This window comes from Syngnathus typhle, linkage group LG15 (assembly GCF_033458585.1).
Source record: "Syngnathus typhle isolate RoL2023-S1 ecotype Sweden linkage group LG15, RoL_Styp_1.0, whole genome shotgun sequence".
NCBI classification, from domain to species: domain Eukaryota; kingdom Metazoa; phylum Chordata; class Actinopteri; order Syngnathiformes; family Syngnathidae; genus Syngnathus; species Syngnathus typhle.
Window position 1 is genome coordinate 2,113,173 of NC_083752.1, and position 23,429 is coordinate 2,136,601.

The 23,429-nt window shown below is 43.7% G+C and overlaps 5 protein-coding genes across 7 annotated transcripts; 4 read left to right on the plus strand and 1 right to left on the minus strand.

Moving 5' to 3' along the window:
- Window positions 1-329: 329 nt before the first annotated feature.
- Window positions 330-2,119, minus strand: zcchc10 (zinc finger, CCHC domain containing 10). The gene is made up of 4 exons (XM_061299419.1): window positions 1,979-2,119; window positions 1,297-1,458; window positions 1,140-1,178; window positions 330-910 (listed from the first exon to the last, which is right to left on the minus strand). The coding sequence occupies exons 1-4, from the start codon at window positions 2,017-2,019 to the stop codon at window positions 682-684; spliced, it is 471 nt and encodes a 156-aa protein (XP_061155403.1). The 5' UTR covers window positions 2,020-2,119; the 3' UTR covers window positions 330-681.
- A 629-nt stretch (window positions 2,120-2,748) lies between these two features.
- hspa4a (heat shock protein 4a) lies at window positions 2,749-8,928 on the plus strand. 2 transcript variants are annotated; one of them, XM_061299417.1, is made up of 20 exons: window positions 2,749-2,893; window positions 3,018-3,159; window positions 3,881-3,938; window positions 4,010-4,150; window positions 4,251-4,373; window positions 4,441-4,540; window positions 4,906-5,039; window positions 5,108-5,352; window positions 5,436-5,512; window positions 5,635-5,786; window positions 5,867-5,973; window positions 6,059-6,192; window positions 6,418-6,599; window positions 6,863-6,940; window positions 7,044-7,193; window positions 7,436-7,561; window positions 7,639-7,746; window positions 7,864-7,983; window positions 8,096-8,257; window positions 8,332-8,928. In XM_061299417.1, the coding sequence occupies exons 2-20, from the start codon at window positions 3,053-3,055 to the stop codon at window positions 8,512-8,514; spliced, it is 2,487 nt and encodes an 828-aa protein (XP_061155401.1). In that variant the 5' UTR covers window positions 2,749-2,893; window positions 3,018-3,052; the 3' UTR covers window positions 8,515-8,928. The 2 variants fall into 2 exon arrangements, with proteins under 2 accessions (XP_061155401.1, XP_061155400.1); XM_061299416.1 differs by having other exon boundaries at window positions 2,827-3,159.
- A 220-nt stretch (window positions 8,929-9,148) lies between these two features.
- On the plus strand, window positions 9,149-13,078 carry rnf14 (ring finger protein 14). The gene is made up of 9 exons (XM_061299816.1): window positions 9,149-9,239; window positions 9,828-9,983; window positions 10,089-10,219; window positions 10,304-10,496; window positions 10,621-10,994; window positions 11,077-11,305; window positions 11,460-11,632; window positions 11,893-12,023; window positions 12,115-13,078. Exons 2-9 carry the CDS (start codon window positions 9,836-9,838, stop codon window positions 12,173-12,175), a joined length of 1,440 nt encoding a protein of 479 aa, XP_061155800.1. The 5' UTR covers window positions 9,149-9,239; window positions 9,828-9,835; the 3' UTR covers window positions 12,176-13,078.
- Window positions 13,079-13,217: 139 nt separating this feature from the next.
- endou2 (endonuclease, polyU-specific 2) lies at window positions 13,218-16,123 on the plus strand. 2 transcript variants are annotated; one of them, XM_061299817.1, is made up of 7 exons: window positions 13,218-13,622; window positions 14,026-14,198; window positions 14,348-14,459; window positions 15,000-15,121; window positions 15,249-15,361; window positions 15,510-15,663; window positions 15,786-16,123. In XM_061299817.1, the coding sequence occupies exons 2-7, from the start codon at window positions 14,097-14,099 to the stop codon at window positions 16,038-16,040; spliced, it is 858 nt and encodes a 285-aa protein (XP_061155801.1). In that variant the 5' UTR covers window positions 13,218-13,622; window positions 14,026-14,096; the 3' UTR covers window positions 16,041-16,123. The 2 variants fall into 2 exon arrangements, with proteins under 2 accessions (XP_061155801.1, XP_061155802.1); XM_061299818.1 differs by having other exon boundaries at window positions 15,790-16,123.
- Window positions 16,124-16,572: 449 nt separating this feature from the next.
- Window positions 16,573-19,451, plus strand: LOC133168454 (NEDD4 family-interacting protein 1-like). Its single transcript, XM_061300037.1, has 7 exons — window positions 16,573-16,742; window positions 17,005-17,092; window positions 17,729-17,859; window positions 18,074-18,161; window positions 18,387-18,511; window positions 18,598-18,664; window positions 18,828-19,451. Exons 1-7 carry the CDS (start codon window positions 16,713-16,715, stop codon window positions 18,926-18,928), a joined length of 630 nt encoding a protein of 209 aa, XP_061156021.1. The 5' UTR covers window positions 16,573-16,712; the 3' UTR covers window positions 18,929-19,451.
- Window positions 19,452-23,429: the final 3,978 nt, after the last annotated feature.

The following is a 23,429-nucleotide window of genomic DNA, read 5'->3' on the forward strand; positions in this document are numbered from 1 at the left end:
CCCGTCTTGAACAGAATGTTCATTCGGCATTTCCCCCATCAAACGCCACAACTTCCAAACTTGATGTAATTTCATCCAGCGTGCATTTATGTGATTTTAGCCCTCTCTAGAGATAGCATTTAAAACTACAACCAATGGCTGTCAAAATACATTGAAAAACCTACTCACTTTAAACGGTACAGCATTTAAGTGTGCCATTTAATTTCCTGGAACTAAGAGGAAATTAAAATGTCATCTATTAAGATCCCAAATATTTTTATACAGAGCATTATGTATTCATTTGGTTTAAAAAAAACTGAATATATATATACACATATATAGACACCAAGTGAGACTAATCAAACAATTTTTTTAATTTGGTTCTTTTAACAGCTTACATTTTCAATAACATGGTGGCAACTTTGCAAGTTACAGAGGAGAAGAAGCTTGGATAAAATACACAGTACTTTAGTCAAGATGGAATACAAAGAAAGAGGACATTTTACACCTCAGATAGCTCAAACGGTTGCCCTGAGTAGGATCAACAAAAAAGAACATGTTATTAATAATCTAAAGTCGGCTTTTTGTAAATTTCTAACAAAACTGTACAAGCAGTTTTCCGCGTCATCAGCGCAGACTAGATGCAGGAAGATAGACTGCTAAAACAAGAACACATTACACAGTATTACAGCTCCGATATCCTCATTTCTTTTTCTTCTTCTTCTTTGGAGGTTCCTGATCTGAGTCGCTGCCACTTCCGGAGTCTGAGCTGTCGGAGGATGACGACGATGAAGAGGTGGAAGAAGATGAGCTGTCATCTTCGCTGCTGCTGTCGTCGTCCGAAGACGAGCTTGAGGAATCGCTGCTGTCTGTGGATGAGTCACTGGATGAGCTGTCTGACTCGCTGCTGCTCCCACTTGAGTCTTTAGCCCTGGGAACACATGGCGCCAAGTAAAGCAAACACGTATTAATAGTAGAAAATAGAATCATGAGTATCGATATTACTAATAGAAAATAAGACACTTGAGTAAGGTACTTGTGCATCAAGTTTGAATTTTAATACAAGAATAAAGCCTAAGTAACCAAACGTACTCTTTGACACTAAGCAGCAACACAAATGAGTGATCACAAAGAAAAAAAAATCCAACAAGGCAACTTACTTTTTGGTTTTCTTCTCACTGGAGCTTTGATGTCCTGGTCTACAAGGGGAAAGACGTTTAGCTCAAATGCACATGTTCAGGCATCTTACCCGATCAACAGTTGATCTCATAATGCTGCATTTGGTTACAAGATGTGAAGCAACAGAAGTTACCCTACCCGGTGATGCTCCTGGGTTGATTCTCAATTTCCTTCAGCTTTTTCTTCATCTCAACTGTTCTTGAGGGTCTGTGCACATATTTGCGCTTCCCTGTGCATTCATACGTCCAGTGTCCCATCTCCAAACACTTCTGGCAACGCACGTGTTGTTTGTTAGCCTCCCTAAATGTGGAAATGGAAGAAAACAATGACTTCCAATGCCTCTTGAATGAACATTTGGACCAGCACGGTGGTCAATGTGTTGCCATCTCTTGCCCAGAGGTCATGGTGACTAATAAAGAAAATGAATGGCTGGATAGATGAACAATTCATAAATCATTTCATCAAAAGTTGGAGTATGTAGATGCATGCTCTCTCTTAGCTTACAATATTATTGTCAAGTTACTGCCACTGAACGGCAAATGAAGCGTATACGTAGGCCTACTGGGATAAACTAGGACGATGAATTGACCCAAAAATGAAAATAAAGAGAAGAAAATGTGTCGCTTTTCGTTGAAATGATGATGTACCGAGAGCGGAAAACGGCAAAACAGCGTAGCTTTGGAGCTCCTTTTGAGCCCGGTAGCTTTCACATAGATGTTTAACTATGTCGAAAAAAATATCATTTAGTGCGCAAAAAAACACCATAACGGTCAGAATGTGTGAAAATTACTTTATTTTCGGTTATTGATCGAATACTTACGCTTGCCGCCTGGCGATTATTCTGTGCATGGGAGTCGCCATGTTTAGCTTTACTTTTCTTCTTCGTTTGAAAATAAATCCAACTCTCCGTTTTTTAGCAGCTAAGATTGCTTTGCGCCACTCTTGGCTGAAATGGGATACTACAACTAATAAGCTACCTGCACTGGCATTCTGCATTTGGGTACCATTACATGTTTTCTAATTATGTGGAGTTTTCTCAGAATTTGTAACTGGAATATCTGTATCAATTATAATATATTGCATGTATCTTGTAATAGACAAAGTCTCACTTTCTTGACAAAATATTACTAAAAATTAGTCAGAGAACATAACATTTGCAGTTTCATAATGCTTCCCTTTGCTTTGGGTTGAGTAAAGTGTTTTTGCAAGCAGATGCTGAAGTTGAGCATTTGGTTGTCTTGTGTCACCCTCCCACGAGTCAACTGCTGTCATTCCCACCCATACTACTCGTTCGTGCAGTGGGCTGTCACAGTAGCACATAAAAACGCATACTTCTGTATTGGTTTTCTTTTAAAAGAGTTTCAGTACGGAAATATGCCGTCGTAGCTTGTGCCATAATAGAAAAATAAATTAATTCATCATTGTTCAATGTATAATTATAATCCTCAACTCAAGAAATCAAACGGATTGATAAAAACAACCAAAGCTGAAGCAAACATCTAGGCGTGTACATGAATTTCACTTATCGTACTTCAAAACTAATATGTTTTGAAAAATAAGCATAGAGATAACAGAACATACTCAAAAATGTTTTAGAAGTTGAAGCGTCATCGTTTTAGAAAGATCGAGAACGTAGTTCTGGAATGATCCAGATCTCGCGATACCTGGTGGCAAAACGACGCAGACCACATTGTAACTGCAGGGAGGCAGCACAGATCGGAGCCACCGGTAAACGGTGAGGATTATGACTACAGCTTACCTTAGCACAACTTGAGGGAGCCTCGAAACTACTTATCTGGACTTTTGCAACATTGGTATAAGCGTAGCTGTTGGCTTGATGTACTGCTTATAAACCACAGGTGTTCATAGTGAAGTTTGAAGACTCTGCTCGAAGATGTCTGTGGTGGGATTTGATTTGGGCTTTCAAAGCTGCTATGTAGCTGTAGCCCGAGCCGGTGGGATCGAGACCATCGCGAACGAGTTCAGCGACAGATGCACGCCGTAAGTCATCGAGCTATGCTTCATTTCGATTATCAAGGGAAATGCATTTTTTATTTATAGTTTGCCTCACCGTTGTCTGGTTATGATATCGCACGTGAACGCATCATTTCTCATGACTCGTTCAGTGGTAGTCGCTAAACTTGATTACTCGTTAATTGCCTAGTAACTACTCTAATTTTAAAGTTCAAACGCTTGTGTTCAAATTTGACAAGTGTCACGAATGTAACGACAGCTCGCTTGCTGTTCACATAGCAACCACGATTGCACGCTCGAGCTAGCTTTGTTAGCCAAGATCATAGTTTTTATTAACTGTACATTTCGGAGGTTGAATTCATTCGCCTTGAGCTCACGGACGGGAGGCGCGGTTTCCTCCATCGACGTTGAATAACGCTCGGTGTCTCAAGCACCGCCCAACTGGTGTGTATTGCGCTACAAAGGCGACGACAGTCGGCCATGCTTGTTGGAAAATTCTAGCAATACTTATGGAAATAACTTTCTGTGAATAATATTTTTGCTTGAACCTTTTCTACATTACGGCAATTATCCTGCATTATTACGTCATACACTGATATTTGTTGACGCCTTTAACATTTTAACGTAAATTAGAATGTGTTTGAATGTGTTAGGTGTATCATTACGTTTGCTTGAATTGAAAACAATATACTTTTATAACCTAATATCTAACCAAGTTATAAAAAATAAAACTTGTAAATGTTCTCAGGTCATTCGTCTCATTTGGACCACGGAATAGATCTATTGGAGCCGCTGCAAAGAGCCAGGTGAGCATGCCCTCCCCCAAAACTGCATACAGTGATCCGTGTCATGTTCATCCTTCATTCCCTGCGTTCAGGTGGTGACCAATTGTAAGAACACGGTTCAAGGCTTCAAACGGTTCCATGGCCGAGCCTTCTCCGATCCCTACGTTCAGTCGACCAAGTCCAACTTGGTGTACGACCTTGCGCAGATGTCCTCCGGCTCCACTGCTCTTAAGGTGAGATGTGCGAAGGAGCCTTAATGCTGTTCATCCAGAATGATTTTGTAGCAGACGGCCATGATCTTGCACCCTAATTGAAATACTTCCCGAATGTCAGGTGATGTACATGGAGGAAGAGAAGTTGTTCAGTGTGGAGCAGGTGACCGGGATGCTGCTGACCAAGCTGAAGGAGACAGCTGAGAGCGACCTGAAGAAACCAGTGGCTGACTGTGTCATATCTGTAAGCAAATGCTGTTCATTATGGTTAGGTGTAAACTCACGAGCTAATGTTAACATTCCCTCCACAGGTTCCCTGCTATTTCACTGACGCAGAGAGGAGGTCTGTCATGGATGCCGCCCAGATCGCCGGCCTCAACTGTTTGCGACTAATGAACGAGACCACAGCCGGTACATGATTGCACACACTATAAATTAGAATTCCATTAGTATTTTTACAATGATCTTACAGGGATATTATACTTATTTAGCCATGTTCCTATTTTGAACGAGTCACAAACTGGTATATGCTACTCTGGTGCGACTGAATAGTTTCACTGACATGCTGAAACCTTGATGTATGCTTTTTCCATAAGACACTCCCACAAATCCATTAACACTAATAAGTGGCCCTCACAATTCAGATGGCAATGTTTTGCCTTCCTAGCTGTGGTTGAAGATTTCCATTATATATGTGAAGGCATGTTGTTCAGCAAAGTCCAGTTCAGGCAGCGATGTTGCAGAGACTTAACATTACAATTGTCTGTGTATTGCAGTGACTCTGGCTTATGGCATCTACAAGCAAGACCTGCCAAGTCCAGAAGAGAAGCCCAGAATTGTTGTGTTTGTTGACGTGGGCCACTCCGGTTACCAGGTGTCCGTTTGTGCCTTCAACACGGGGAAGCTGAAGGTGAATACTCAAGAATCGGAAGTGTACACACGCTTAGCCATCAATTATTAACCACTCGTTCTTCGCAGATCCTCGCGACGGCGTTTGATTCGGAGCTGGGCGGTAAGGACTTTGACAACATTCTGGTGAGCCACTTCTGCGAGGAATTTGCCAAGAAGTACAAGATGGACGTCAGGTCCAAGCCTCGCGCGCTGGTGCGCCTGTACCAGGAGTGCGAGAAGCTCAAGAAGCTGATGAGCGCCAACTCGTCTGACCTGCCCCTGAACATCGAGTGCTTCATGAACGACATTGATGTCTCCAGTAAGCTCAACAGGTGAGGTTAAAAAAAAAACAAAAAAAGGACACGAGTGTGTTACCATCATCCACAATATTGACCTTGTTGTTTGGCGTCCACAGGGGTCAGTTTGAGGAGAAGTGCGCGGGGCTGTTGGCCAAAGTGGAGGCCCCCCTGCGCAGCGTCATGGAACAAGCTAGTGAGTGCATACCACCTTAATGCTTGGGGGATTGTCCACTGTGGAACCATAATTAACTGTACAGCCATTTGTTGTTTTAAGTAACATTGACTCTAAGCTGGTCTCGTTCTCCCTGTGCCCAGAGTTGAGGAAAGAAGACGTGCACGCTGTTGAGATTGTTGGCGGCGCCTCCAGAATTCCCTCCATCAAAGAGCGGATCAGCAAGTTCTTTGGCAAAGAGCTGAGCACAACTCTGAATGCAGACGAGGCCGTGGCCAGAGGCTGCGCCCTGCAGGTACAGACTGTACAAATGCAACGTTTGGGTCTCGTCATATGCTTTGAGTGAAAATGTGCAAACGTGCTTCCTCCACACAGTGTGCCATCTTGTCCCCGGCCTTCAAAGTCAGAGAGTTCTCCATCACGGACGTTGTTCCTTATTCCATCTCACTTAAATGGAACTCTGCGGTGGAGGATGGAGTGAGGTAAGACGTTTCCGATCGTTTCAATTGTCTCGACATGTGCTGCGGATGGTCACTAAGGTTATATTTGAACATGTGCACACGACAGCGATTGCGAGGTGTTCCCCAAGAATCACGCCGCCCCCTTCTCCAAAGTGTTGACCTTCTATCGGAAGGAGCCCTTCCTCCTGGAAGCCTACTACAACAACCCCAAGGAGCTGTCCTACCCCAACACCTCCATAGGTGAAGTATGCCCGCCAACAATTGCACCAAGACTTGATGATATTAATGTGGATAAAGTTTGGATTTGTTGTGATTGAAGCCACAGTTAACCACTTCGCATGATACCAAAATGGCTCCCTCCTGACTCTTTTTATTTGCATCCAATTTGAGTGGCAAAGATGAGTCGAATCGTTGCGTGTCAGACACGGAGAAAACAAGCTAACAGTCTCCGCCTTGCCCCCGCAGGGCAGTTCATGATCCAAAACGTGGTCCCCCAGTCAACCGGCGAGAGTGCCAAGGTGAAGGTCAAAGTTCGAGTCAACATTCACGGCGTGTTCAGCGTGTCTGGCGCTTCCCTCGTAGAGGTGCTGAAAGTGACAGATGGAGAGGAGCCCATGGAGACCGACCAGATGGTGAAGGATGAGGAGGTATGCGCAGTGTTGATTTGAACTTGAGGCAGGCAGAAGTCTCGAACACAGCAAAAAAACAAAACTAAGTTGTGGCTTTTGCAGGCAGTGTGAAAGGGAAATGCCATTCACTTTTGCACGGCCAGTCTGGTCACACCTTACCTTGGCATTCAATTTGGTCATCACTATGGAATGTAGCGGCGCGGAAGATATATCTAGAGGAGGCGGTGGCTCACTTTTATATCATGTTTGCCTATTGTTTTTTGTTGTTGTCGTCATATCAGAACAAAATGCAAGTAGACCAGGAAGATCAAAAAGCAGTTCCTGGGGGAGACAAGAAAGGTGACACAGAGGAGATGGAGGTAAAAGTTGACTTGAGAGACTTGTGTCGAGCTTCATAAGGGCAACAGAGCCTGGCCGTTGCACATTTCTCGCGAAAAACAATTTCCCACTCCTGATTTTCAGACGGCAACAGAGGAAGGCAAGCAGGACAAGAAGAACGAGCCTCAAGCAAAGAAGCCCAAAGTGAAAACAAAGACGGTGGATCTGCCCATCCAGCCCAATTTGTACTGGCAGATGCCTACCGATGTGCTAAATGTGCATGTGGAGAACGAGGTAATGTGCTAGAAAGCACCAGGCATGTCCAGCATGCACTTCAATATAGTTGTAAGCCAAAGGAAATCATCATCAAAAGATGGAAAGTAGAAGCTCCAAAGTAGATAGAAAAATGGAATAGAAAACCTTAAGATTAGGGACAAGGAAAGTGAAGATTCCACTGAATTTCTGCTGACTGCTGTTTTCTCACGTGACCATTTTCCTCACACGCTGGTCCTGTCTGATTGTGGTCATGCCTCTAGGGCAAGATGATAATGCAAGACAAGCTGGAGAAAGAGAGGAACGACTCCAAGAACAACGTGGAGGAGTACGTGTACGAAATGAGAGACAAGTTGCTCGGCCCCTTGGAGATGTTTGTCACTGAAGCGGTGAGAAAAATAGATGTCAAAACCGCCTGTTCATTCCAATTGTCCAGCCTTGACGTTTACTGTTTATCTACACGCAGGATCGTGACATCTTCTCATTAAAATTGGATGACACAGAGACTTGGCTTTATGAGGATGGAGAGGATGAAAAGAAGCAAGTTTACATTGACAAGCTGGAAGAACTTAAGGTAAAACATTTTATTGAAGCCATTTAAACGGCTGTTGTGGTATTGCTCGGAATGGCTGTCTAGTAACCGAGGTAACTCGATAAATAATTTAATTGCGCATTAAAATCCTGCCCACAGAAAATCGGGCAGCCTATTGTTGAGAGAGCCATGGAAGCTGAGGAGCGGCCGAGGTCGTTTGAGGAGCTGGGCAGGCAAATCCAATTGTACATGAAGATCATCAACGCCTACAAGGCAAAGGTAAATTCATTTTGGGGAGTTCACAAGTTCGGACCATTTATGAATTAATAAAAAAATGTGAAGAATGTACAAAGCAGCCATTATGGACTCACTCGCATGCTTTCCCGCACAGGACGAGCAATATGCACACTTGGACGAGCTGGAAGTGACCCGCCTGGAGAAGCAGGTAAACGACGCCATGGCATGGATGAACAACAAGATGAACCTGCAAAACAAACAAGACCTCACGCTGAACCCGGTGGTCAAAGTCAGCGAGATCCAGGCCAAGTGCAAGGTGCCATATTTGAACTCTCAAACATGCATGAAGGGACACTTCACTACAGTTGAATTTGATTTCTCTCCCCACAGGAGCTGTACTCAGCATGCAACCCAGTGTTGTCCAAGCCCAAGCCCAAGGTGGACCCGCCGACGGAGAAGACCGACAACGGGCCCACGACGGAGAGCCAGCCCCCCAACTCAGACAAAAAAACACCCCCAGAATCGGAGCAGAAAACGGCAGAAAACAAGCTCCCCGAAATGGACATTGACTAGGTTTTTGTGCTTTTCGCCCTGATTACGTTGCACTTGTGAGGATCCGGCAGCATTCCCATAGAAGTACTGCTCATTATTGACTGGTTCCATTTCTTCTGACTACAAATTAGTTCACCTGTAATGGTCACGCTGGGATTTATGAATGTTTGCAGTATACAGTGCGAGTTGAATCTCGAATGGCCGGAGTTCATCCACTTGATTATTTTCTGTTTTTGCATTTAGATTCAAAAAGACAGATGTGCTTTGTTCAAAGTTCAAACGACAACCTCTTGCTATTTCATTTGTTGTAGGACTTTTCTTATTCATTTAGTTGTACGATTCTTCACTGGTGTTTTTTCTACATAATGCTCACCCAGGTGCTGCCATTGTTGCTTGTCATTAAATGGGTAAAAATAAACATCAAGGACATTACAATGGGATTCTTCATTTATTCAAGAGGAAATTAAACCTAGACAATGCTAGTTTTATTTCAATTACCACTGGATGAGTGGGTGAGAATGGAAGAATGCAACTTTAACATGGTATTCGTGTTGACAAGTTAACAATTTCTAGACTTCTTGAATTGGAATTGGTATTCGTAACAATGAATTAATTGCCCAAGCATGAAAATCAGACCTTTTTAATGATGTTAACTGCAAGGATACCTCCAGGCCTCGCGGGGTCGCTGCGATAAACAATTACAGTAATGCAATCGGCACACGTCTGTAGCGTTTGGCACTATTAAGGTAAGAAAGGTGTTTTCCCACTTTTTATTTCTTTTCCAGCGTGGCTTCAAGTGTAATTTTTGATGTCTCGTACACACGTGGGAGTGGACAAAGTTAAAGAAGCGGTGGCCGAGGTCGGGCGTGAGCCACTGTTTACGTCAGCTTCCACCGAAGAATGCTATTGCTAGCTAAAGCTCGGCTGTTGTCAAATCATTTTTTAGAATGACATTTCCACACATGCGTCCTGTTTCTACTTTAGATAAAAGTTAAACGACTTGGATAAGGTAAGTTAGCTTCTGTTGTCATGTGAAGCGAAGGTAAATTGACATTACGTCACGTGAAAATGACGTCTGCTATCATTCAGTGACGGTATACTTTTTTTTTTTTACAAATGTACACGCGAGTACATACAACACGCAAGGGTCTCTTACTCATCTTATGTGCGGCCTGCATCAAATATTCCATAACAAATAACTTTTTCCCGTGCATTCATGGCATGATGTGGTGCACATGTGCTCCTCCACCGACTTTGTATTCAGGCTTAGTTCAGAATGAATTGAAAAAATGGATGAGGGGCCAGTCCTAATCAATACTGTTTTGTTGTACCAGGAATGTAAATGTCTCAGGACAAGGCAGACCAGGAGGACGAGCTGCTTGCTTTAGCAAGTATCTATGAGGAGGAGTTCCATCGAGGTGACTCTGCCCAGGGGGGAGAGATCCAACTCTGTGTGAAGCTTCCCCCGGATTTCAAAGTTGTTGTAAAAGGTATGTTTCAACCCAATGACTGAAATGAGCCATAGAAAACTAGAGTGGCCTAACTTGTGTGGCTCAAATGTGACCAAGCATTCTCATATCTGGAATCTTTTGCAGGGGAGAAGCAAACAGAATATAAAATCAGCTTTTTACCTCCTTTGGTTCTAAACTTTGAGCTTCCTGAAGACTACCCATCTACAACTTCTCCAATATTCACTCTTAGCTCGAAATGGATGACCAGAAGACAGGTGTGACATAACGAAACTTGTGAAAATGGCACGACATCGTTTTTCACTCCGGTCATTATTCCTCCTACTGCTCGTTCTCATCAGATGAGCTCTCTGTGCCGACGCCTGGATGAACAATGGGAGGAGAACCGAGGCTCCGTGGTTCTCTTCACGTGGATTCAGTTCCTCAGCGAGGAGGTGCTGGACTTCCTGGACATTCAGTCTCCTCTTTTAGTCACCAGGCATGAAAGTAAAGCGAGTGGGGAGCGCAGCAGGAAAGCCGACCACGACGCCTCAGGTATGAATGGGGGGTGGATGCACTTGCGTGTGAAACTTGCGGGGTTCAGTACCTTCAACAGGGTGAAGAACCTCGAGATTATGACTTTCTCACATGTTTACGTGCCGCGTGCGATTTGGCTCAGATGTGACGCAGCACGGAAGTCCTAGCTATAGCTCGGACAAGAAGAAAAGAGAGCTGAAAAAGAAAATGTACGACCAGCAAACCTCGTTGGACCCGCGGGCCATCGTGTCTGTGGACACACGCGTGGACCTCCTACCTCATCTGTTGGACTTTGACGAGGCGCAACGGCAGAAAGTGTTTGACGGCACGCCGTTCTGCTGCGCCATCTGCTTCACGGAGAAGCGCGGCGGCGACTGCCTCTGCTTCAAAGAGTGCCAACATGTCTACTGCAAAGCCTGCATGACGGAATATTTCCAGATCCAAATCCGGGACGGCAACGTGCAGTGCCTTAATTGCCCCGAGCCTAAGTGCTCCTCTGTAGCCACGCCCATGCAGGTACCACACTGCGACGTATTTTGCACGTTTTGTCACTTGGAAATGTTTCACCCTCCCCGTTTGTACTTTGTAAACTCGCCAGGTCAAGCAGCTGGTGGACGAGGAGCTGTTTGCACGCTACGACCGCCTGCTGCTCCAGTCTAGTCTTGACCTGATGGCAGATGTTGTGTACTGCCCTCGCCACTCCTGCGGCACGGCGGTCATGGTGGAGCCCGACACCACCATGGGCATCTGCTCCGTGTGCCAGTATGCGTTCTGCACGCTGTGCAAGATGGGCTACCACGGGGTCTCTCACTGTAAAATCCCCGCAGGTACTTTGATTGACGTGCACCTCGGTCCAATCTTGCCCCTCAATACATTTTGGATATGGCATAGAAATTCATTTATGCCACCTTGGAGATGATTTTGCTCATTTTCTATCCGGAACCCAAAATGTTCCGTTTTTGTTCTTGTCTTGTGCCACAGAGGATTTGCGTAGCCTTCGTGACGAGTACCTGTCTGCCACGGCCGAGGGCAAAAAGTTTATGGAGCAGCGCTTCGGGAAAAGGGTGATCCAGAAAGCCGTGGAAGAGTCCTTTAGCAGGGATTGGCTCAATGAGAACTGCAAATGCTGCCCTCATTGTGGCACCAACATACAGGTGGGGGGCGCCCTCTGTTAGTTACAGGGGGTTATTGCACACACATACTTTTTTTCTTTCCCCGCTAACAACCCTGATGAAACATAGCTCCTCCTGAGCATCGCTCAGTCAAGATATGTTCCTGCGACATAATGGCTTGACACTAATTACTACTTTCCCATTAGCCAGGGTTTTGATGAAACAACACCCACTCTGTTAACTTAGACTGTGCGGCTGCTTACCTTGTGTTTTTAACATGCTCCCACGTGATATATGTGTAGAAAATGGACGGCTGCAACAAAATGACTTGCACCTCGTGCCGCCATTACTTCTGCTGGCTGTGTCTGGGCCTGCTCAACAAAGCCAACCCGTACAGTCACTTCAACAACCCACACTCGCCCTGCTACAAACAGTGAGTCATTCCTTCCTCCTCACGTCAACACGCCTGCATTTTTGTCAAAACTAGATACTCCTAAATGTTTGTTTTATTCTTCTTGCCGTAGACTCTTCCACGGTGTGGATCTGGACGAAGAAGATGCCTTATGGAGTGATGAAGAAGACTGATGTTTGTTGTCGTGCTGCCCCGCCTGAATGCACTTTATCGCATAGCAGTCTTTTTTTTTTTTTTTACCTCCATCTTTTGATTGTTACAGCGATGTATTTTTTTTCTTTTCATCAATCACTTCATTAGGGGCACCGTCACGTTCAGTAGGACGTTTAGAAAGCACTTAGAATTCATAGCAATGCATACAGTAAACAAATATTGAAACGTATCCCTCAAAATATGATACCACGAATTACGACACATTATGAGAATACTTATTTTGCCTTTGAATTTGCTGGCATGGCACAATTGCCATACGTTTCCCAGGCTTGATTACCAACATAGATATGGGGGTCTTAGATGAATAGCGTGCTTTCATGATCTCGTTTCACTGCACGCGTGGGCCCAAATAATGGGCTCTAAGTGGACTGCCCACTGAGTGATTATGTATGTCTACACAGGGTGTCTCTGAAAATTGTATATACTCTATTGGTCGGGTAAACTTAGTTAAACACAATAAGAAAATTCAATGCCACAAACTTGTTTTTGGGGGGGCACCTTCTTTTTAGGGAGGCATTTACAGAAGAGAATTAGCATGTAAGCGGAGTCTGGCTTTTAGAGATGTTTATGATGTTCCCCCTAAAGATCTTTCAAAAACCTCACTAATGGTGTGTTCTTAGATCAGGTTTAAATAGGGCGAGGGGCTGTTTGTAGCACGTGTTGCCAAAAGCTACTATCCAAAGGGAAGCCGTAGTTTGGATAATGACTCCCTTTTATCGCCCGATTTAAACTGAACCAGGTGGGAAGTAATTTATTGTTTGAAATTGTGTTCAAGCTAAAGAGACGTTGTTTAAACAGCTTTGTTGTCATCACGAGAAACCTTGTTAAGCTTCAAAATAAATGTCCCCCTTCTAGCGTTTAAATCATGCATTCAGTATTTGTCATTTGAATTCTCATTAACGATTTGAAATGCCTTGGCCATCTTCAGCGGGTAAGTCACTTTATTTCAGTTAATTCCATTTGATTCGACAGTGATGAACTTAAAAGTGTTGCACTAACATTTCGAAACTAACGATGCTGCGGTGTGTGCGTCCATCCCGCGGCGCGTCTTGTCACCTGCAACGTGACCCATATTTGGGCTTGTCATCCAGGTGGCGGTGCTGTGTGACCTGCGCGGGAGCAACAATGAAACGCTAAAGAAACAAAAGAGCACACGTTGGAGCCTGAGACTGAAAAGAGACGACAACATTGTGTCACCCCTTTGGCTAGAGTTGCTGACAGGGGATAACCCTTTAAAATGGCCCCCCTCCCTCCTGTCGTGCCCCTCTCTCATCCACACACAAACCGAGCGCTACTATGCCTCTAAAGACATATCTTCTCTCACAAACACAGGAAAGCATTAACAACAGCAGCACCTGAAGACCGCGGCGTGAAGCGGGATCGAACTCCAACGGAGGGGAAAATAAGGTCAGTGTGGCATCAGGAGACACGTTCGGCCTCGGAGCTCAAAAGGATCACCGGGAAGTTTGATGACGTGGATGAGGAACGTTTACTATGAACCAGAAAATTGAAAACTTTTACTTCAATTTATATGCTGTTGGAAACTTAGCCCTCCAAATGTGATTTCTAGCAATTTTATTATTACCTCTTTTAATTTGTGTGCTTATTCAAGAAATTTCATTTGAAAATGTTACAAAAGTATTGTAATTATGTGTTGATAATTGAAATAGCGAATGTATTTAGATGACAATATCGTTTGACTGTGTCCCTAAATATAGTATTTACATTTATTGTTGGAGTTTCTATGTAATTATAGAAATACAATATTACTGGATAGACATTATTACTCTTTGTCACTTTCATATACTAGGTCGACTGCTCATTTCAACTTCAACCTATCATAAACACAAATATCTGAGAAGTGACCCGAGTCGCCTCATCATGATTGAGAGTGAGAGAGAGCTGTCGGCCATGGTGCAGGAGCTGTGGGACAACGACGTCAACAGACTGCGACCCGGACAAGACTACAGGATATCCTTGCAGGTGCAACATGATGGCACGCTTTTGGGTTACAAATAAACACAACTGACTTACATTGGGGTAACAAAAAGGCTTACGCATTGAATTTTGTTCTATATTCGATGCAAATAAGTACAAAAGAGTTACACTGCTTTATTGTACTCCTGTTTCAGGGCAAAGCTGGAGACAATATGGCCATCAATGACGACGATGACAACGATGGGGCGGGATATCCTCTGTTCAAATTTGTAGACGAGAACGTTTTCCAGAAGGAGACTTTTTTAGGTGAGTGATCATCTTAGCATCAAGATGAGGGGAGGAACTTCATTTAGACAAAAGTAGTGCTTGATTCATCCTGTTGCCAAGTAACTACCGTACGGCATAGCGATTCCAAGAGTTAATTTTGGCAAAAACCCGTGGATGCCCTGAAGAGGGACATCCTATCTTGTATTACAACTTGCTCTAGTAATGACCCCTTGGCTCCCAATCACACTGCTCACAGCTTTTTTCATCCACTGCTAGAATCTCCTTAAGACGAACAGAGGCACGTTGCATAATCCAGATCGTGCAGAGTTCACTATGCCTGGCCAGCGGGTGCAAGCAACATAGCCCCGCCTCTGCTTGGATCACATGACTAGAAAATTGCTAAGACTTATGCTTTGTTTATGTGCTTGTATTTATCCCTCTGCAGCTACTTGCTAATGCTAAGGCATTTGCTTTCGATGTTTTGAGCAGTACAGCCATGATGTCTTCCAAACATTTCCATGAGGTTACATTTTACATCTGTGTCTTGACATATTTGGATTTTTTTTTTTGCATTCACAGCCTTTATTTCCTTGTTGGATAACTATGTGAGTGACACAGGGGAGCCAGAAATCGTCACCCCTGAGGAGGTGGCAGAGAACCACAAGTTCCTGGACTCTATTGTTAAGACTCCCACCATGAAGGTACTGTTGGAGAACCCACATTGAGACATGCTCTTGGTTTTTGCTTTCCACCACACTATCAATGATTTGCCCCTTATTTCTTGTAATCTCATTCTACAGTATGTTTACTTTTGTTGTGTTGTTATAGATAGCGCATAAATACCTGGTGGAGAAGCAACTTTCCCCGCAAGACGAGACGCAGTTCAAGGAGCAACTCTACAGAATCTGGTTTGAACTCTACGCAAGGAGAGGATCCAGCAGGTGGGTGCAGTCTGTCACCGAGCCAAAGTGTAATGTGGGAATCTTTCACCGCCATGCTGAATTGTCTGTCTCGCTGTGGGAAGGCTGCACTGTGAGTGGGGACGAGAAGGGAAAAGAGATTTGAAAATCCACCCATCCTTTCTCTCAGGCCAGATTCGTCAGGATTTGAACACGTGTTTGTTGGCGAAACCAGAGGAGGCAGGACAGTCATTGGCTTTCACAATTGGATCCAGTTGTACTTGCAAGAGAAGCTGGGTCATATCGATTACAAAGGCTACAGTGTCAACGCTAACTCGCCACAGGTACACCGCTTTCTTGAACAACGAAATGTTAGATTAAAGAATGGAGTGAAGCAAAAACTATGGCAAAAGGTCCAGAACCATTCGAACCCTGAGCCTGTGTGACATGTTTATGTTCCCTCCAGCCAGACGAGAACAAGCACATCTTGGCACTGCAGTTCAGTTGGAAGAACGGCATCAAGCCCAAAGGCAGCATCTTCATCGGCGTCAGTCCCGAGTTTGAGTTCGCCCTCTACACCCTGTGTTTCCTCAGCTCGCCCAACGAGCGGGTCAAAGTCCAGTTTAGTTTCTACGATGTAGAGATTGTGTGCCACCACTACAACCAGAAGCACATAGGCACCACTTACCCCGTGCTTCTTAAGTACCAGAAAAACACTTAATTTACATCCAAATCTTCATCCTTACATGGGACTGTTGTCTTTTTCATTTGACTGAAAATACAATAAAACCTTACAACACCATATTATGGTTGTTGGGGTTTCTTCAAATATTCTTAAAATATTCGGACTACTTGCTTTTATTTGAATTAATTGGATTTGTTTATCCAAATGGCAATTTTGTCATCCATTCCTTTGCTGAAACACATTTTTTCCCCAAAAGAGTGGGCGTGGGAGCTTTGTTGTGACCAGTGACGTAAATCGCTTTGAACGGGAAAAGCAATATTAGGCTGGAGTGAATAAACAACTATTTCCTGGAATTATTATAAAGTAAAAGCTCAACGCCGCGATTCGGTATCTCAACGACATAATTATCACGGCATTAAAACGATCCAAAATACGTATAATGGAAATACTTACAAGATGTTTTAATTTTAATGAGCTGACTTTGCATTGATAATGTTTTTAATAAAATTAAGATTTCTATTCTTTCCGTCCCTCAACCGGAAGTAGTTTCACAACTTTGCTAATTTGATTATCTGTGCAGTGCAAATACTGAAGGCAGCCAATTTCTCCTCCAGGACGAGTTGGCAGTTTATCTAATTTTCTCAAGATTTGGGTTCTGGACAACGTGTCGATTTTCTTTCGGGATTTTTGTTGGCCGTTCAAATCAGAATGGCAGAGCCGAGCCCCCGATATCAGCAGGTATTGTATGTAGCTCCCCCTACGTACCACGATTAGCCTACACGCTAAGCGCTACTTAGTATCAAAGCCACACATTAGGCGCTGCAGTTCAGTTCGTTAAAATTGTCTTATTCTAAACCCTTCTTGTACATAATTGTCAGTAATTGAAAGCGTTTTCACTCGTTGCTGTTGTAGCTTTCGGTTAATCAGGAAGTTCATTTTCCATCTCATCCATCCATGTTTGGTGTGCGATTAGTCATGTCTGCCCTTCATGTTTCTCCAGCTGCCCAACGTGGACGAAGCTGAAGGTAACCATCACGTAGATGGAGACGCGCCCCCTCCTTATTGCAGCGTCACAGAGGACAGTGCTGGTAAGAAACAGAAGTCCGAGCCTATGATTGATGCATGACACGGAAGCTATTTTATATTATGTTCTGTCGACTCCCAGCAGTGATTCCCATCCGCTACAGTGCAACGGCAAGCCATTTCATTTGACTTAATTGCTTTGCAAATTCTCCTTTTTTTCTACACATCATAGATAGTTGCTCAGCTCTCTATGCCGGTGACTGGTAAACTTATGCCCCTCCACAAGACGCAAGAAGGTACAATTAACCAGTTCGTCCACCTGTAATTGTTGACAGTAAGCCAATGATTAGAATTACAAATAACAGTTATTGAACCCCATTCATGGTCATGGTTGAGCATTTGTGGACGTTTTTGTTTTCGGGCCAATTAATCTTGCTTTGGCGCCATCTGGTGACAAGTTGGTGACAAGGAAGACGTGTCCGAAAAGATAACCAAAAGCTATATTTAAAATTTAAAACTAAGAGTTTACCCTTTAATGTGAGCTGGAATATAGTGTGAAACTTGCGCTAGAACGCTTTGTGAACTGAAGAGCTTTTCTGACAAAAGTAGTGCTTTGCTACCATCGTTTGGTGGTGTGAGTTGAAAGTGACTAACTAATGTGATTTTTCCTTTTGAATATGCCAACCCAAAATATGTTTCAGCTTATTTTGACTTCAAGGAGGATGTGAGTTTCCCCAAGCCGCCGTCCTACAACGTGGCGACCACACTACCTTCCTACAACGAGGCAGAGAGGACCAAAGCGGAGACCCCGGCTCCCTTGGTAATCGCAAGGGTGAGTTTCACACTGTTTGCGATTTATTGTATGGCACCTCGGAGCACTTCCTGTATTCAATACGGGAAACACACAGTGTTGGGATCGTTTGCCTTGGTGCAAAATAAGACTGTTAGTCATGCCCTTGGATAAATCTGTTTCTAACATTGGGGAAATAAGTTTATTTATACAAGGGGGGAATCATGTTAAAACAAATGTCACTCTTGTCATGCAGGATGAAGACTTTGGAATCAGAGATGACTTTGCAGATGGCGAACAGTTGAGGATAGGAACCAATGGCGTCTTCATCCTCACCTTCTTCCGTAAGGAAAGAAAAAAAATCATGTATATTCCATAAATATAAATGGGAAATCATTGTTATTGAGAATGGCCACAATTTGTTTCTTTAGAAATTATTTTTTCCCCTTTTTTCAACTTCATCTCTTGTTTTTTTTCTTGTATTTCTACATCAATAATGGAACTCTTGTCTTCTAAAATTGAGTTCTTATTGCTTCCATTGTTTTTTTTCTCCTTTTTGTTAACGCCAGTGGCATTCCTGTTCAACTGGATTGGATATCTGATATCCGTCTGTTTGACCACATCGGCGGCCGGGCGCTGCGGGGCCGCCAGCGGATTTGGTCTCTCCCTTTTCAAATGGCTCCTCATTGTCAGGGTATGCGTGCTTAGAAACTACCCGCCCCTAATAATTTGAAAAATACTGGATGTCTTTGTTCTAATCGCCCATCTTTGTGTTTGCAGTTCTGTTCGTATTTTCCTGATTACTTTGAGGGACAATACTGGGTTTGGTGGGTGTCCCTGGTGGCTGGTAAGTAGCCATGTACTAATGTTGTCTTTGTCTGTGCATACTGTCACGGAAAGTTGCATCAGTACCAAAACAAACTATTTGGACTTAATGACCACTGTTCAAAATAAGTGCTGTATAGAAAAAAAAAAAGTTTTGCCCCAAACACTTGTTTTCCCCCTTTCAGGCTTCTTGATGTTCCTCCGAGGCTTCGTCACCTACGCACAAATCCGCAAGATGGGCGACACCTTCACACTGCCCAGCACCCGAGTCCTTGTAATCTACTGAGCTCAGTGACATCATAATGCCATTGTTTGAAGAAGAAAAAAAAAACAATTTCTTTCCATTCCTCTGCTAGATATAAAAAAAGGACAAACAAAATCGTTTTTGTCCTCTTGCAAATTCAATTAAAATAAATGACCCTCACTCGTTTGGTGTTGTAACAGTGCTAATTGCGATTCTCAAGTGTATTCCTTATTTACTTGCGTGGGCGAAATGCACTGTTTAGCCACCAGGGAGCAGTCTTGCCTGTATCATTTTAGGAAAGATGCTTGGGAGGGATGTTGGGCTCACAGGGCAAGGCATATATCCTAGATTTAACTTGTTTTTATTCATTATTTTTTTGGTAAGTCAATATGTTTGATTATGCAGGCTGTATAAGGAATAATAATTCGTTGGGGTTTTTTTTATGTGGAAAAAAAAAAAGGGCCAAACACGCTGGTGTTAATGTTTATCGTCCGGAAATTTGCAAAATGTAAATGAAAACAAGCCTAACAATGTATTAAGGTATCTATTAAAGGTAGAAATGGAATTAATGGTCACTTGTATTTGTGTGTAGGGTCAACATTTTTTTTTAAACCATACTTGCGTACCTGATTTGGAAAATTAAAAGTCGTAAAATTACTCTTGTATATTGTTGTACAATCCGAATTCTGTAAATACGCAAATTGTAGATCATAATGGTCGCAAACGTTTTTAAATGATTTATCTGAATCCTATTGTATTACAACATTTGGAATTTGAGCAAGGGTGTGTTACACAGACCACCTAAAAAAAAACACTTTCCCAGTCTACTGAGCATGAAATGCTGCAACGTTCGCCAGCTAATCTCAGTATATATTGATAAATATTGTAACAATTCAATATGGACATCATTTGGAATGTATTGTAGTGGAGGTTCCCCAAAATGAGCCGACGACGTGGGATGCATCTAAATCATACATCCTCTTTACGCGTGTGTGTGCGTATCATTGATGTGTGAGTCATCCTCCCTCCCTCTCTCCCTCCCTCATCCTTCCATCGTGTGTTTGTTTAAAACCAGCGTGCACGTGTGTTACCTGCTTGTGTGTGTGTGAAAGCAGTGGTGAGTCATCCAGCACGTTAGCAGGTGCGCCATGCACCTTCCCATGTGCTCCCATTTTTTTCCTCCTCCTCTTTCTGACTCACGGCTGACTCCCCCACCATCATCAATGACATCACCAACACCCCCCCTCCTCATGCCCCCCCCCCACCTCTTACTTTGTTGTGGTGATTCATACTGTACGTTAAGCTATTTCTCTCCTTAATCTCAGGGTGAACTTGAATATCGCACGGTTCATTCATCAAAACATCTCACCATAGTTTTGCTTAACCTCACGATAATACATTTCATGTATTGTTATGAATAACAAGTGTATTGGACAAAACATTAGGTACACTTGCAGAATGTGATTCAATTCTGCAGCGTCTCAGATATAAGAGGGTGTGCATACTTGTGCAAGCACATTATTTACGTTATTTAACTTCCTTGTATCCATTGGTTTAGCTTGGTCCCATTTATTATATCAAATCAATTTAGAATTTGAGCAGTGTGTAGACATTAGATCCATTGTGTTTAGTTTTGGTTTGACTTCTTCACTGTTGTCCCTAATAAGAAATAAATAACATTTTCAAAAATCAAAAGGTTCGATGCAGCCAGTGGACTAAGTTAGCCTCTTGCCATGCATATCTCTTAACACCGTATCGAGTTCCTTGTCTAATTTCGATTGGCAAGACTCTGTTGCCACGGTAACCAAAACACTCAGTCGTCATGGGCCCCTGAGTGATGAAGTCATATTGTTCCCACAAGGGCACCTCAACTTTTCCTGTAGTGAACAGCTAACGGACTGTTTTTATTGAACATATTGCACGTGATTGATAAGTATTGATTTGCTACTGCTTTTTCATAACAGGATTTTATTTTTCTGCATGGTATCGAGGGCTCACGAGCCACCTTTGACCCGCGGACCACAGCTTGCCTGCCCCTGTCTTCGCTGTGTACCCAATGAAATGTCCGGTGAGTGTATTATGTAACCAACTGCACCACTGTGAGCCTTGCCTGTATTTTCTTTTTGTCTCCTGGCATGCTGTAACCATGGCAACTATAAAATCTTAAACAGCATCCACGGTTAAAGCAAGGCCATGACACACATTTATCAATGAAAACTACTCTACTGTTGCATCCATTTTTTGTAATATTGGCCTTTTTTGGGGGGGGGGGGGCGAAAGGATGAATGAATGCGCGGGAGGCGGCGGCGGCGGCGGTGGCAGCGGAGACGTCACATGACGCTTCTGCAGTGCATCAAGGGAACTGGCCCGTCTGTGACTCATCCCGTCAGGATGGGGAGGGGAGGGGAGCGAGCATGATGGAGGGAAGAGGAAGAAGAAAAGGAGGAGGTTTTCTTTTTTTTCTCCTCTCCCCCTCTTCATCAGTGATGTCATACAGGTGGCCTGCTATTCATCACAGGAAGTCAGCTTTTCAAGGCACACAAGTTCCTTCCATCCATTTTCGATGGTGCTTGTTTTCATGAGGGGCTGGAATAAGGCACATATAGAAAAACAACCACTGACCCTCACATTTATACTTTTGGACGATTTAGAAACTTGGATGGATGGCTAACTTGTGTGCAAACTCAACACAAAGGTGGGATTCGAACCCAGATCCTCTGAATGCGAAGCACAGGGAAGATAGTTTTGCTTTTCTGTTTGTTTGCACTTACTAGAGGTTTCTTTCCCCAACAATTTGCAAGAACTTGCAATACCATTGATCACTTCCACTTACTACTATCACAACTTGTGTAGTACTTTTTACACTCTTGACAGTTAAGAATCTTTCATCCGGTTTTACGTTGCGAACAAATGATTTCCATTTCCATTCCAGGAAAACAATTCCACTTCAGTTGCATACTATGATCAGGGCATATGTTGCATGCATGAATATGCGTGTGGACGCTCATTGGCGATCATCAGACCCCGGTTGTCTCTCCCTCCACCTTGTATGAGTCAGAGCTGCAGTACAGTGAGGGAGGGGCTGAGGTTGTGTATCCTACTTGGTGACACACACACGCACTTGTCAATGATGAAACACATCTTGTCACATTTGCACACAAAAATAAGAGCTTAGTGGGCATGTAAATGCAAAATGAAGGAAAACAATGAAATCTTGTATGCAAACATGTAAATGTATGAAAACAATCATTTCTTCATGTGTCATATATGACTTGAACACTAATGTAGGCACACGCGCACACACACACAGGCCACAGCGTCACATCCGGCCCCCCTACAACCGTGGCTTATAATTAGCTGCCTGGGAAGCAGTCAGTCTAAAGATGAGCTAACCAGAGAGAGGAAGACAGGGATGAAGATGCAGCAGCTCGGGAAGGAAGTGGGAACAAAAACACACGTACACACATTTGATTCAGTGTGTCAGTGGTCTACAGTGTGGGTGGCCCTGGCAGCGACACCAGACCACCAAATCAGGAAGAAGTATTCCATCATGCATACATGTTCTAAACACCAGCGTCTTTCTTTTTTTTTTTTTTCTGAATGGCCAACATGTTGGTTTTTTTTTTTGTGAATGGAGCTGCAGTTGAATGGGCGTCGGTGTGTAGAAGCAAAACAGTAGGCGTGAGACCGCGCTGAGAATGAATGAGTCAGGACGGACGTAACGTGGCTCGATGGGAGGGGGGATGAGGTGGGGGGGGGTATTGGTGGGGGTGTCGAAGGAGGGGCTTGCGTATGACTCATTCTTGCTCTTCTCTCTTCATTGTCACTCCTGACGTTGCTGCAGTGGATCACTTGAGGCCCTGACGCCACCGTGGTGGCGGTCTCCTTGATAGCATCCTCCTTCTTGGACATTTCATTAGGTACACCGGAAATAAGGTTGGCTACCCCAAGACATATCACACAGTATTTCCTCAAAGCACTACTTTTGTCTAAATGAAACCCCTCAGATCACTTCAACATAAAGCACCTTTTGCTTTGGTGAGTTTTTGATAGAGTGGAGGATGCATTTCCAAAATAGGTGAAGGCCGAACTGCAAATATGCAAAAATTCTGTGATCCTCTCTTTAAGCCAAAACATGTAGACGGACCATTTTTGTTGCTATTAAAAACACAAAGCTCCCAAAAGTGCTGGACAGCGCCCATCTTTAATTTAATATGAAGAACCCCCCCAATAAAGAATTAAGTATGCATGTAAACGAGTGTTATTCGAAAAGGTCATAAGTGTATAAGACGGAAAGAAAACAACCCTTTGGAGACGGAACTCCCCCCCCCCCCCCCCCCCCGGCGGTTCTACTGTAGTGTCGGGAAGGGGAAAGTACTCGCCAGAGAACGGCGAGATCCGCTCAAGTGAGAGGGACATGCATTTTAGATGACGGAAATGGCCGCTGGAAACTGGCTGATGGTGGCGGTGATGGGGTTCGCTTGCTCATGCGTGAGAGCGCCGTTCATTATTATTCCATGCCTTCCCGGCCTGACTAATGGCT

Bases quoted from the DNA above. Each gene is read 5' to 3' on its own strand.
- zcchc10 (XM_061299419.1), bottom strand. From the start codon at position 2,019: ATGGCGACTCCCATGCACAGAATAATCGCCAGGCGGCAAGC. The intron at 1,459-1,978 runs GTAAGTATTCGA...TTCCACATTTAG, and splicing joins ATAATCGCCAGGCGGCAAGC to GGAGGCTAACAAACAACACG. The intron at 1,179-1,296 runs GTAGGGTAACTT...TTCCCCTTGTAG, and splicing joins CAACCCAGGAGCATCACCGG to ACCAGGACATCAAAGCTCCA.
- hspa4a (XM_061299417.1), top strand. From the start codon at position 3,053: ATGTCTGTGGTGGGATTTGATTTGGGCTTTCAAAGCTGCTATGTAGCT. The intron at 5,040-5,107 runs GTGAATACTCAA...CGTTCTTCGCAG, and splicing joins TCAACACGGGGAAGCTGAAG to ATCCTCGCGACGGCGTTTGA. The intron at 7,984-8,095 runs GTAAATTCATTT...TTTCCCGCACAG, and splicing joins TCAACGCCTACAAGGCAAAG to GACGAGCAATATGCACACTT.
- rnf14 (XM_061299816.1), top strand. From the start codon at position 9,836: ATGTCTCAGGACAAGGCAGACCAGGAGGACGAGCTGCTTGCTTTAGCA. The intron at 10,497-10,620 runs GTATGAATGGGG...GATTTGGCTCAG, and splicing joins AGCCGACCACGACGCCTCAG to ATGTGACGCAGCACGGAAGT. The intron at 10,995-11,076 runs GTACCACACTGC...TAAACTCGCCAG, and splicing joins CTGTAGCCACGCCCATGCAG to GTCAAGCAGCTGGTGGACGA.
- endou2 (XM_061299817.1), top strand. From the start codon at position 14,097: ATGATTGAGAGTGAGAGAGAGCTGTCGGCCATGGTGCAGGAGCTGTGG. The intron at 14,199-14,347 runs GTGCAACATGAT...CTCCTGTTTCAG, and splicing joins ACTACAGGATATCCTTGCAG to GGCAAAGCTGGAGACAATAT. The intron at 15,664-15,785 runs GTACACCGCTTT...TGTTCCCTCCAG, and splicing joins TCAACGCTAACTCGCCACAG to CCAGACGAGAACAAGCACAT.
- LOC133168454 (XM_061300037.1), top strand. From the start codon at position 16,713: ATGGCAGAGCCGAGCCCCCGATATCAGCAG. The intron at 17,860-18,073 runs GTGAGTTTCACA...CTTGTCATGCAG, and splicing joins CTCCCTTGGTAATCGCAAGG to GATGAAGACTTTGGAATCAG. The intron at 18,162-18,386 runs GTAAGGAAAGAA...TGTTAACGCCAG, and splicing joins CTTCATCCTCACCTTCTTCC to TGGCATTCCTGTTCAACTGG.